Raw genomic sequence first — 14,491 nt, forward strand, 5'->3', positions numbered from 1 at the left:
CTCTCTCTCTCTCTCTCTCTCTCTCTCTCTCTCTCTCTCTCTCTCTCTCTCTCTCTCTCTCTCTCTCTCTCTCTCTCTCTCTCTGGCGCGCGCTCCTTAACGCTCCCTCTCACACACACACATACACACACACCCTCCCTCCCCCTCCGTGTGGTGTCCGCCCCTCTCCCAAGCAAACGCAGAAGCATCCCCAACCTAATCAGGTCGTCACAGGTTCGCTTCAGCCTCAGCATCATCACCACCACCACCGCCACCATAACCTCCACCACCTAAAAAGGGCACAAGCCTCCATCGGTGATATATCGGTGTTATCGGGGGGGTTGTCTATCTGCCATCATGGTTCGAAAGATGGATACCCGGTGCCTTCTCGTCCCGATGCTGGTGCTGGTGGGCTCCGCGACCTACTACCAGACCGCCGCAAAGAGCATAGAGGATGCTGAGAAGAAGGGGAATTTTATGGAGGACGAGAAGTGGCTGTCCACCATTTCCCAGTACAGCCGTAAGATCAAGCACTGGAACCGCTTCAGAGACGTGAGTCCGCGTGTTGTGTGTTGTGGGAGAGATCCGCGTTAATGCGGTAAGCTGTGTTGACGGTGGGGAGGGCGAACATCTGCTGCGGGCAGGCACCGTGATTCACCTTATATCTTCACTGATCAACGCCTCCACAGCTGAGGCTAATTTTCACACACTTTTAACACAATTAGGTGTAAACGGAGAGGTATGATCCTGCTTGGAGTAAACATTGAAAAGTTTTTTCTGGCTTACTCATTGGATATTATGCATGGAAAGTGAACACAAATGTTGTCATTTGGCTGTTGCGGACAAGAGTCAATGCAAAGCCTGCTACTCGGATAGGAAGAGGCTACTACTATAACCACTATTCGAGATCCAATGTTTAAGAAGGTTGCTGGGGCCCCCATGAAGCTCTAGCAATGCACTGCTTACATTCACTTGTATGTTGTGTGCTTTTGCACTGTGTATTTGTTCTTGATGCATCTTGCATCTGCGGTTTTCTTAATTGTCTAGCACTTGATTGAACAATAAGAACAAAACAGTAACAGAGGTGTCCCAATTGATGTGATAGGGTGCTTGTGGATGTGCAAATATGCACAATCACACACCTCTTGGAACATCAGAATAATCATAACCATCGGTTGTAATGTGATCTGCTGTCGCAAGTTTCGACACCACTGTAATAAGATTATCAATGATCCATCTAACACATGCTTAGTTTGGCCGATTGCCCCGTTTTATTAGATCATCACCTGGATTGTGATTGATGCTCATTTGACTGTGGGCTTCCTGATCTTATCCAATAGGAACACCTGATAAGAAAATGTGTGAACCATCTTGTGTAGTAGGCTTACCTGTGATGAGAGTATTTATCAGAATAGGCCTAAACCCTTTCGTGGAAGATAAAACCCCACGAAAAATCCCACCCTCTTTTTTCCCCCTCCTGCTGCGTGAGGGATTAAGTAAGTGATTTCTGCTGTGCCTATTTGTGCAGCACGTACTGTACACAAACCTGTGACATGATTAAGGGGGAATTATTGCAACACTACTGCACCGTTTTCCTGCTCCCGCACTACACTAAATGAGCATTAATTGTTTATGCCAATTCAATTGCAGATAGGCCTATAAATAATATCAAAACAATGAGTTGATCACATGCACACTCACACATACGCTCTTTCAGTGATGTGTAGATGTTTCATTTTATACATGTGAAAATATACAGTGCAATACACTGCCTTATAGGTTTCATATAGAGATCACTGTATAAATAGATATGTCTATATATAATGTATGGGTTTCATTCCCAGAGGTACTTACTCATTACTGATATACTCATTACCATGTCCATATAGCTGTTGGCACATCATTTAGATGTGTGTGTGTGTGTGTGTGTGTGTGTGTGTGTGTGTGTGTGTGTGTGTGTGTGTGTGTGTGTGTGTGTGTGTGTGTGTGTGTGTGTGTGTGTGTGTTTTGTCTGCGTGAGTCTAGGTGTGCGTGTGTGCATGCATGTGTGATTTATACATGTGATTAAATCCATAGTATAGGAGGGGATGCATGTCGTCTTTTTGTCATTCAGTCATTGTAATGTTTTTTTCAAAGACACAACAGTAGTCATCTTGATGATGTCGAGAGAGAGAGAGAGAGAGAGAGAGAGGGGCGAAGAAACATTACACACACACATCATCATCATCATTCCAGAATCTCCCAGGGCACCGTCGATAGAAACCACTTTGATTTAAAGCGTGGTGCTGTACAGAAACAGCGACTCTGTGATGTGCTTCTGTGATGGAGACTGGTTCTCTTGCGATCTGAGGGTCCTTTCAAGACCGTAAGAAATTAGGAAGAAACGGCACCCAGTGTGCAATCGATGGAGAAGATTGGTGCCATGAATAATCGGAATCGGTTTATTAGCCCAGTGTGTTACCCCGCAAGGAATTAAAATGAAAGGATTTTGTATTGGTGCACTGCTACATAAAGGACTACGAAACACATTCTATCATTAAAGGAAAGCATGTTTGGTGCTGCTTCACATTTTTAGCATGATTAGCACTAATAAAACACTATCAAATGTAAAACACTGTATATAAGACAAAACATATATTGTACATATACATATTCATACAATTGTTAATTTACGTACATTTATTGTGCAGTATCAGCAGAGAAATATGCTGATATTGAGGCATATACATACTGTCCTTTTACTTTGGTCACTGTAAGATATTCAGACAGGGACCACTACACAAGCAGTTGTGTACTGATCCTGAAACATGCAACGTTTAACCGAATGTTGAACTCACTCCTTGCAAGTATATTTACTTTTGCTGTTTTACTTCCCATAATCTACCCTCTTTTGTTCGGCTAAAATCAAACTCTCGGTCTTTTTTAGCTAAAAAACAACAAGGAAGACAACATTGATTTTCTGGCAGTTATGGGTTCTTTCTACACGAATGCCCTTGACACAGATCCCACAAATTATACAAATTCATGTTGACTTGCGACGTCCCCCGAGAGCCGAATGCTGAATATTAATACATCAAGGGAGAGATATAATGGATGCTGTGAGACATGAAAGAAATACCATTTCTCATATTTATTCACCCTCCCCACCCAAACAACCCCACCCCCACGCACTGCAGTCCATAACGCTATCGGGATGCGCTTTGCTTTCAGATAAAAAAAATAAAAGAAAGGTCTTTCACTTAATTAAAACAGACACCACTTTCAATTCAACCCAGGGCCTGGTGAATCTGGTGGAGTGAAAAGATGATTAGATGTAACAGTTACAATAGACACATGACTGAACGCTGAACCTAAAACCCTTTAAAGCTCCTCTTTAATCCGACAGGTCCGTTCAGCGCTTCATTCCAGTAATGCACCGAAATCCATAAAACGATGAGGGAAAAAAATACGCCGCCATGAAACACTGTAATGGTGATTGATATTACGGGACAGCTGGCGTCTTATTGGCTCAATTGAGGTACTGGATGTTCTGTGACTTGTGCAGGGAGGAGAGGTTAGGCTAGTGGTCAGGGTGTTAGTGTGACCCAACCCAAAATGTAATGGATTCCTACTTCGTACCGCAATGTCCGCAGTCCACCTGTAAGTATCCTTGAGGGAGAAGCAACGTAGAACTAGCTGCTCTAGGAAGAAAGAGTCCAAATGGTACAGCGTAATATACGTAAATACACATTTTCTCTTTAAAGGAAACAGCTCACAGCATGCATACACACCATGTCAGTTTTGTGTAAGGTTGTATGGAATAACGCAAGAGGCAATATGGAACTTGCAATGGCGATAGGCGATGACATTCAGTGAAAGAATAATAGGAAATGTACCCTTGCAATGAATCCAATGTGCAATCCTGCTGCAATTTCGACCATGTACTGTGGCAGCAGACAATCCTAGGAGATCTGTGAAAAGACCGGAGAGAAATGATTGCTACTCTCTGTCCTTAGGACATGTAAACTACATGCATCCACATGCACACCACGCGTGCATGTGATCACCAGGGACTCACATTCAGCCCTGTGCAAGGGGTTTGTCATGGACAGCCGTACCCCAATAAACAGGAAAACAAGGCCTTGTACTTCCATATTTTCGTTCTGTGTGTGTAGAGCGTTTTGGCCGTCTCAACTTCACAATTAATAGTATAAAATATGGAGCTGAGATTAGCTTGTTCATGAAATCTTTGAGCATATCTCTTGTTAATATGCAGCTCAGGGATGCAGTCGAAGGTTCAAATTTTCAACCTCAATTTCTTCAACAGGGTTTCTCATTGTTTTACCAACGCAGCAAAAGTAAAATTGCCTGCAGGGTTCAGTTTGGTCAATAGAAGAATGTTCTCATAATTTCACATGGTAACTGTGAAATGATTTACCCTTTTCTCCCCTTTCTCTATTTCTTTGGTAATACTCTAAAGTTTAAAGATCCCTATTTAAGGACAGATGCCCCTTGGTACAGTCCAAGAAGAGGGGACAAGGGAGTTAACCTATTCTACCCTACATCTGGGCGGACACTCCCAATACTGAAGTCACCAGCAGAGAGATTGAGGCTTGAAGAGGCTATTCTGCCTCACACCAGGTGTTCAACGAGGCTCCCTTTAAAGCCAACGGCCTACTCTGCCTGCAGCAGTCACCTGTCCTCATAAATGGACAGGGTCAAATAGTAATTTTATTGAGACTGGCTGATATGACATACTTGTTCAACAAGGTCCTTTTTTTTAAGCACGGTCACCAAGGTCCTTTTTTTTTTTCATAAATGAGGACAGGTGTTGACTGAGATAACAGTCAACACTGGTCCAAAAGACTGCTTAAAAAAAAGGACCTTGGTGAACAAGTATGTCATAAGCCAGTCTCAATAAAATTACTATTTGACCCAACTAGTCCAATGCATCCAAAATGTCTTATAGTGAAAACAAAGAAATATATTATAGATGTCATTCTGGAGCAGGGGGCATCTTGCTCAAGGAGACCTTCAGGTAGACCTCCTCATTGCGGTTATGTGAGCTATGCCGATTGTCAGACTCTGCCTTGATCTGGCTATATCGATTGGCTCTCCTCCAACAAGTTTTTACGATTTGTGCCACGCACTCCATTTTTGCTGTCATCACTTTTCCCCCAGGACCCCGGGAACCTAATTGTGGATAATGGCATTCATAACCTGCCAGCCAAGAGCTCCATTAAAGACCTTTTCTATGCAGGCATCGTCTCACTTGTATTACCAGTCGGTGGCTTCACAGTCTACTTTCCTATCGCACGGCGGCGTGTGTGCGTTGCGCTCATGGTGTTTGTGTGCGCGCGCGTGTGTGTATCCCACGCACTTAACCATATCTTCTTTGATCTTATAATAGACTTTGGCTAATGGATGGAGAAACTTCCGGAATGATAATACAAGCCTAAAAGTGGCAAGAATCGGTTTCTCTCTCTCTCTCTCTCTCTCTCTCTCTCTCTCTCTCTCTCTCTCTCTCTCTCTCTCTCTCTCTCTCTCTCTCTCTCTCTCTCTCTCTCTCTCTCTCTCTCTCTCTCTCTCTCTCTCTCTCTCTCTCTCTCTCTCTCTTTCTCTCTCTCTCTCTCTCTCCCTCTTTCACATGTTTTTCTCTTGGCTGGTAGGACAACATGCCGAGTTGTATTAATTTGGTTTCGGTTGCCATGTTAGCTAAACGACTCTGATGTCATCACTGGCATCAAACGTTCGATTGCTCCTCTTTTCCTCCTTGCAGAGCAATGTGAATGCCCTCTTGGACTGTAATGTGTGTCTGTAGTGCATGGCCTCTATGTGGTTGTGACTGAATTCCAATCTTGACCAACGCACTCTCCTCCCTTGGTGATAAATAAGTGCATTGTGTCGTGACGTTTTTCCCATTACCCATAATCCTTCAGCCGTGGGAGGGCAAAAGGTCCCGGGTCTGTAAAAGGTGCAGATGGAGTGCGTCTGGGCCAGCTCGGGACAGGTCTGGAAGAGGAGCGGCCAGAAGGCGGTCCCGGTGGGTCTTGGCGGGGCCCGATGGCGTTATATGTGTGTGCTGCCTCACTTGGCTGACGGCCAGAGGGCCGAGCGAGGTGCTCCTCAGTGATGGAGTAGAGAGAGAGAGGGACAGAGAAAGAGAAAATAGCTTGTCTTTCATCATAGTCTGCTGGCATAACTGTTGCTCTCCTCCCACTGCAGCACAATAGCTTGTTGAAGGGCACTGGTGCTGTAGAGAGAAGGAGAGAGGGAGAGGATTGTGTGTGTGGGTGTGTTTGTGTGTGTGTGCGTTTTACGGTGACAAAAAAAAGCACTGAAAAGCAATCGATGATACAGTAATTTGTACAAGAGTGGTACATGGCCACTTTGAGAGCTTGTGTGGTTAATGAAGTGCATTGCGTGCATTTGAACACATGAGTGGTACAGACAATTCCATATTTTTTTGTTAATGCTACAACTAATATGGTACTATAATTAACAATGGTGCAGGATCCTGGAGGAGTAGGGAGATTTGGCCAATGGAGATTTGGCCAATGGATTCAGAGAGGCAGACCCTGTCAGACATTTTTGTATGACAGGAGGAATACAAATATTTGGCACAGAGACTCCCAGGTGAAAACCAAGGTAGAGACCCTGGTTCCTGTGGGAGTCTTGCATGCAATATTCAGGTCCGGTTACGATGATGCATGAATCCATACATATCGATATATTTATGAATCTATAAAAGAGAATATTTCCATGACCCGGCGAATCTGTCCCATGTATTAATGTATCTAATTCTTCTCTGATCTCATCTAATGGTGGGCTTAAGCAGCTTTCACATAAAATATGTATACAATTTAGGCCGTAGAGAAAACCTTCAGTTTATAAATCGAGACACTTTGGTTCGGTCCAGCACTTTGTGGTCCTTTTGAGGAACATTCTGTTTATTGTGCTGCTCTGAACATTATGTACATTACAGATGTAGTTCACAAACAACATCAACGACGGGGGGGGGGGGGGGGGGGGGGTCTCTATATTGCAGTGTGCAAATCATGCATGTTTATTACACTTGGAACGAAAGACAATCAATGAAAAATGCTGTGAACTTAATTCATTATTGATTTGACTCCAATGCCAAACAGGCAAATGGGAACACACACACATAAGCACATACTGTATATTTACTGGAAAACAGAATGTACCCAAATAAGTTTGTGGTATACTATGGATTTATATAAAGAATATAGCTTTCTTCTTTTGCAACCAAATGTATTCACATTACGTTGACACTTGTTCTTCTGTGTCTTCCCTGGCTTCCTGTTGTTGGGCGATTATTCCGCCTTTTTGGATTCACACAAGCACATGTTATTAATTTGATGATTCAGTCCAATTCCCCTGTTTTACGCACAGTGTTTTCAGTGAAGTGTGAAAATGTTCCTTGTTGCAGATTCTCTTGCTGCAACAGATTCTCCTGGTTGTCACTTCACTCCCTAGAGACATGAAAAACACTCTTATTTAACACATTTATTTAAAGACAAAAATATATGTATTAATAATAATAATAATAATAATAAATTTTATTTCAAGCGCCTTTACTGTCACCCAAAACCACCGTACAGTAATTAAAGTATAGGCAGACATTCAGTTGATCAGACAACAGATGATCCTCTATCTGGTAGATCATTTTCTCTGACTGGTGCTATGTGTTCCTCTTTCTCGTAACCTTTGGCCTTGTGAGCCCTCCCTGATGCCTTGTCTCAATAGAGGAGAGGAACAGTTTGGCCCATGTACTTCCCCATCACGGCAGCCCATGCCTCTTTAAAGGACCAATACCAGTCTGGGTGACCAACCCAGGCTTCAGGAAAACATCTGTTTACAGTACCATTTGTAACGATGCCTTGGTTGCACCAAATCAGCTGAAGAACGTTAATAACAGAATACAGAACATACAAGTTCTTTACGAAATGTCTTCAATAAGACAAAAGGGCGGTCACATTTTTCACCGTTGTGGCAGGCGTGCAGACTCTAAATGCTCTTAGAATTTAGCCAAATCATATTGGAATGGGATGTTTTATTAAAGCCAGGAGAAGATGGTTTTACCACTTTGACCTGATTTTTTTTTGTCAAACACTTGCCCCGCTAACAAGCTCAAATCAACTGACCTGCTTCCTCAGTCTTCCTAGCCTTCCTAAATGTACCATAAGACACATGTACCATGTGTCTTGGCTTTTTATGAAGGACTTTTGCCTTTGACAGAGAGTCAGTTGGTAGGAGGAACAGTGAACATGCATTCAGACGGTAAACTGTTGCAGAACGTGTCCTTGGTGCTTGTTTGAGATGGCAGGGTTGATACTAGCATATGCCAGAGAGTTTGTCCCTGACAACTGTTTCCTGGATAATCATCAAGATAAACATCCATTGATGGACCTGACTTATAGTTGGATGACTAATACACATGTATCACAAATTCTGTATCAAATATTTATGCACACACACAAATATGTGTCATTCTGAATAGATTACCAAATTGAACCAAGGGTTTACATTGGGGTTCAAACCCTAATGTCCACAACTAGCTGTAAGCATCCCTGAGCAAGAAGCCTAACCCTATTTGTTCATTAATATCCATGATGAAAATGGGTTTGCCCAAATATAGATTCCATACCATGTTTCTTTACATCTTCCATTCACGTCAACATATTTCAAACGTTTTTCCGGTACAATGATTCACATATTTCCACCGCACCGATCAGGATACTTGTGAATGCATTGAACTCGAATGCAGTTTGACAGGAAACAGGAAACTTCTGGTAGGATCACAGCCACCCTAACGCAGGGAGAGCAACGGACGACAATGAAAACCATATCTTGCAGATCTTGAGAATATCGCAGTGACCTTCCGTGTGTGTCTCTTGACGATTAAAGGTCTGAGTTTGCATAATACAGTTTCACAGAAGAACGCCATCCACTTAGAATCCATTGTGCCGTTTCTCTCCACGGTCCTTGTTAAAAAAAAACTGACATATCTCCCCACTGGTGGCCGTTCTCGGTGAACCACGTAGGTGTGTTACGTCAAAGTTAAAGTTATTTCCATAACCTTCTGGGTTACCATAGAGACGGTACCCTTTCAGGCTGAAAGCATACCAAGTGTATGATTTCAGTGCCGAAATACATTTGAGTCTGAAAATGTCAGAAATCAGTCAGACCCCGCCCACACATGCACTCACACGTTGATTGTCTTTCCTTTTTTGTTCCCTCAATCTTCACACACACATAGACGCACACAGACAAACACACACACACACACACACACACACACACACACTTTTATAACACAGCCTGTTCTACTCTGCGTTTGAACTCAATTTGTGAGAGGAAGACACAGAGTCCTGGGCGTCCTCCCACGTGCGCGATCCGTCACCGCGCGCTGAATCATGGCAGGAGACTGAAGGGTGCACAACTTGGTTAGGAAAAAATCAAACGAGAAGCCGGGGCAGGCTGGGAAAACACAGGGTAGACGCTAGACTCTCCGGGTTTGACACGAGGGAGATCCTCTGTGATGTTATCTGGGTTGGGTTGGAGAGGGCCCGGAGACAGCTGAGTGAAGGCAGAGACGTGACACCCACACTGTCTCGACAGCCCAGGTACTTTCAAAGGTTAACAATCAGGACGGCTCGGTGGTTCAGCCCTCTTGTCTGCTATCAACCTGGGTGAAGGGGCCCTGGTTCAATTCTGATCCGTGCTGCAATACTGCTGGTCGATCCTGTCAGTCTCTATTGTCCTGTCAGTCTCTCTATTTTCCTGTCCGTCTCTCTTTTGTCCGGTCTGTCTCTCTGTTGTCCCCCCTGTCTATTGTCCTCTCTGTCTCTGCAGTGTCCTGTCTGTCTCTCTATTGTCCTGTCTGTAACTCTATTGTCCTGTCTGTCTCTCTTTTGTCCGGTCTGTCTGTCTATTGTCCTCCCTGTCTCTGTATTGTCCTGTCTGTCTCTCTATTGTCCTGTCTGTCTCTCTTTTGTCCGGTCTGTCTGTCTATTGTCCTCCCTGTCTCTGTATTGTCCTGTCTGTCTCTCTATTGTCCTGTCTGTCTCTCTATTGTCCTGTCTACAAAATGCCATTCAATAATGTCAGTGTGTTCTCAAATTCAAGGAAAGAAGTCAAGGAGGGAGGGATTATTTGTCTGATTGTTGTCATGTGGTAAAATTAGCTATGCCCCCTTCACCTCCATCTTTAGGTATCCCTTAGGCCCGCTGTTTGAAAATGTTTCCCTGAGCATCTTTTTTTCATAACATTTGATGAGATTGTCAATCCTGTCTGAAAGCCAGGTCATCCATAAGGGAGTAATTCAAGGCCAGGTCGTTAAGTCTGGTGCCTTCAAGAGACTGTTTATGGTCTACATTATTATTCTGTCAGCCACAAAGGAATATACAATCATTACTTGTCATCGACAGACTGTCTTTCCTACTGTGGGTTTTATGTTTTACATTTTCAAAGAGATGTGCTTTCAGAGAAATGATTGTTCAAGGGTTTTCTTATTTGTAGAATTTGAATATCGGGAGATTTGGACATAAAATGTACACGTTTATATAACGATGAGGCAAGGCACAATCAAAATTCCACAATCAAGGCTTATTTCAAACAATGGGTAGACTGTGAATGTATATATAACATTTGTGCCATGCACATCAATTTTGGATTTTTTTTCTATATTTGGGAATTTTAAGTTCCACTATGTCAACAGAAAAAAATCGCTGCTGCAGTATCTGTGCTTCAGGGCACTATAGTACATGTAATATAGGATAACATGTACGATGTTCTATAGCTCATACAGAGCTATGTGAATTATCTGAATAGCGATGACAAGTTGACTTAAGTTTCTGCTTAAATCAGCCTTTTGTTGAATCTCAATATAATCCTCAAATACGGTACAATATTGTATTATATTGAGATTAATATGTATATATATCTCAGAAGACATAATGCCTTCTACTATAACAAGTGAAGCGAGTTTATGGTTTTTATGCTTGGAATATGTATGTTAATGAAGCTCGACTCCTCGCCTGCTGCAACGGAAATAACTTTTTTTCCTTCACTTAACACTGAACCCTCTTCCTCTTCTTCTCTTTCTCTGCTGCCGGCACGACACCAGGAGGTAGAGGTCAGTGTCTCCACCTCGACACTTTCAACTCCGATTTCATTAATAATTCATTCCACTGGATGCCTTTGTACTCCTTTATCTACCTGCTTTCCGCTTTTATCTTCAACCCGCGTGCGCTGTTTGGCGGGGCCAATTCTCATTAAAATGACCAATGTTCTAATTAAGCGGTAAAACAAAAGGGGAGGAGGGGCCATCTTGAATGCCAAGTCACTGCTCCGCCATATGTCCCGCATAGGCACAGAGCGCAGCTTGTTCATTGTTCATTTCCATACAGTAATAAAGTCATCGTGCACGGCCATCTGTGTCTGTTTTGAATCACATCATAACCTATGAATCATTGTGTGTGGAGGTTTGGTGTTCACACTGCAATGGATACGTTCAACACTTTAACTGCCGTCTCCGTGGATGACAGAGTAATAACATTTCATGTTAATATCTGTTACGGATACAGATACTTTGTGCTTTGTAATGGCTCATAATGGGAGACATGGGGCGGTTAAAGTATAAATATATCATTTTTCTGTCAATGTTTTGTTCCTGCAGGATGACTATGTCCGTTCCTGGGATGACACTCAAGGTTCTGATGAAAGTAAGTTTGGTACTCAACTTTTGCATTTTTATTTTGCTAATGTGTCTGGTGTGTGTCAAATGCATACAATCAAAAGTGTATATTTGAAGATAACAACTGTAGTAGCTATAGGAATTGTGTGGTAGAATTGTGTTGGTAGAATTTATTTTGGTAAAGGTCTAACAGACCAACTTTACCTGAAGCTCAGGACTGCTAACCAGACCGCTCCGTCTCTTGCTCCGTATACCTAGCTTGTTCCCGTAGTAGGCCATGCTTCTAGAGGCTTCTCAGTGAAAAAGGTCAGGAGAGGTCAGCTTTCCTCTGGTGTGCTAGAGACACAGAGATAGCCACGTATCAGCCAGGACCATCTCTACCCTCCACCCTGCTCCTAGTCTCCTGCTGTGACTCCTGCTCTAAGCTATTGCCTCCCCACCCTTAAAACAATAAAATGAGGAAGCAGATACCGAAACATTTTTGAGATTGCGAGCGCAATTGAGTTAATCCTAAGGGTGGGATCGTGTGACAAAAAACCTTTGGGAACCACTGGCCTGGCCACGACAAAGTTCTCTCCTCAACTCGTCACTTAACTTGCCACCTTGATGGAGCCATCTGAACAGTAGATTCCATCAGGCCAATATACACAGGCTTAATTACTGATTAATTACACCTTACGATGAATAGTTGAGATAATGAGGACATGTAGTAGAGAGACAGGAGACAGGAGTTGGGTGCAAAGAAGTCTTGATTTACTGGAATGTGGTTTTAAGGTATAGCTGTTAAGTAGTTGGCAAAGAAAATGCTCTTTGAGTGTTTGTATGTGTCTTGTAAGATCATCCTTCAGGCATGATGATGATGAGGTTTATACGTGGCTATTATTAATTCAAATGTCACATTTTTATTTCAAGGCTATGGCAGGCAACATGGAGAAACAAGCCAGTGGAAGTTCGATTTTCAAAGAATCCAATTGAAAAAATCCCATCAGTCCCTAGGCCTCAGCAAAAAGTCTGGCTAGGCTTGTTGAAGACTCCGGGGATAAGCAATGAACACACGGGCAGAGTGTGCCCGTGTGTCTACCTGTCTAGCTAGGTAGACAGACAGGCATGCCATCCTATTATTAAATTCGGCTGACTGAAATGATGGGCTTGGAGGGGTGTATCACAGGCCTGTGACAGACAGATACCAGAATCTGAAATTATTTTATGTATAAGATATTATCATAAGTTAATTCATTATCATTATTACATTTATTCAGCTAAAATCAATGCTTGTTTCTTACCCTGTAATTTCCCAGCATTTGATTATGCATTTTCCTTCATGACGGGCTAAACGGAGCAAAGAGCAGTTATAACGAGATCCGCTTCCGTCTGAGACATCTCTACTAATTAGTGTTATGTCTTCGTTTTGAGGCCCTGGGGTGATCCAAGCATAACCAGCAGATGTCTGGTTCATTGACTCGGGACGACATAACGGGAGCTGTTCGATGGCTCAATGTGTTGACGCAGAGAAAAGGAACGGTCCCAGTGATGGATGTAGCCCAAGATCTCTCTCTGTTAGCCTTTTGACATGTATTCATTACTAAAGGTTGAAGCCCTGTGCGGAATCTGACAACGCATAGCGGCCCATTTCAGGATCTCAGGATCTCTCAGGTTATAAGATTTGGCTTTTGTGAGCGAGCATGCTTCGCATGTGGGAGATTATTGACTCTGCACATAGTAAAGGCACAACATAAGTAATTTACAAGCAATGTGAAGATGTATGTTCTAATATTAAAAAAAAAATGAAAATGTACATGCGTACACACACACACACCTGTACTGTGTATAGGTGTGTGTGTGTGTGTGTGTGTGTGTGTGTGTGTGTGTGTGTGTGTGTGTGTGTGTGTGTGTGTGTGTGTGCGTGTGTGCGTGTGCGTGTGCGTGTGTGTGTGTGTGTGCGTATGTTTATTGCAGAGTAGCTAATCTTTCTAGAGGAGTGATGGTGGCAGTTTTGGGTTGACTGTCCATGACCTGTGATTTAATCAGCCGCCCTGTAGATAAACTCTGATGGAGAGCTTTGGTATTGATGCACCAGGAAGTCTCAACGTGTACGCCTTCATTACATTGAAAAAAACACACACATGGTCTCTCTCCTATCCTCCGTCTTCCGTTCTTTCTCCATTCCTCCCTCTTGCCTGTCCTCTCTCTCTCTCTCTAGTCCTCACTCTTTCTCACACTCGCACACAGTCTTTCTCTATCTCATCCCCTCTTTGTCATTCTCTCTCTTTCTCACATTGACACTAGCTCTCTCCCCCCCTCTCTCCCTTCTGTCTCACTATCTCTCTCTCTGTCTGTCCCTCTGTTCCTTTTATTCAATCAGGATTAAACTCAGATTATTCATGAGCCCCTCTCAGCCAGACCTGCTGATTGGAAACTTCATCGCAAATCAATTACTTAAAATCAATGATTTGCAGTCCACCAGGTCTTCCACCTTGGTGGGGTTTTATTGATCGGGGAAGGTAGACATCGGACACATATGTAAATTGTTCATTAGCAGCATCCTGGAACGGGGCTTTGTGTTCGCTTGCTTCACCTGACCAGCTGAAGAACAGTACAGAACGATTCACCCCTGTGAAAAAATTGAAGGGGGAAAGGTTGAATACATGAAATGTTTAAACTCGTCGTTAGTCAAATGTGTGTCACCTGGGTTGATTAGAAATCGTGGGGGGGATTTCTGCCCCAGTTTGGCAGTTCCTTTTTCTCTGTTGGTTCGCTCATGTTGCTTTGTCTCTGCCTTGCCCTCTTTTCTGTTGGATTATCCTCAAACGT

At 43.1% G+C, this 14,491-nt stretch overlaps 1 protein-coding gene across 2 annotated transcripts in view; it reads left to right on the forward strand.

Moving 5' to 3' along the window:
* Positions 1 to 133: 133 nt before the first annotated feature.
* The window catches only part of spock2 (SPARC (osteonectin), cwcv and kazal like domains proteoglycan 2), a 27,363-nt gene continuing 13,005 nt past the window's right edge, over positions 134 to 14,491 (forward strand). Inside the window, exons 1-3 of one of the 2 annotated variants that reach the window (XM_030378915.1) lie at positions 135 to 531; positions 11,111 to 11,119; positions 11,663 to 11,708. In XM_030378915.1, the coding sequence (XP_030234775.1) occupies positions 337 to 531; positions 11,111 to 11,119; positions 11,663 to 11,708 (250 nt within the window). In that variant the 5' untranslated portion in view covers positions 135 to 336. Of the gene's footprint in view, positions 532 to 11,110; positions 11,120 to 11,662; positions 11,709 to 14,491 lie in introns of both variants that reach the window. The other variant, XM_030378916.1, reaches the window with a different exon arrangement.

The sequence above is a fragment of the Gadus morhua genome, chromosome 15 (assembly GCF_902167405.1).
Source record: "Gadus morhua chromosome 15, gadMor3.0, whole genome shotgun sequence".
NCBI lineage: Eukaryota > Metazoa > Chordata > Actinopteri > Gadiformes > Gadidae > Gadus > Gadus morhua.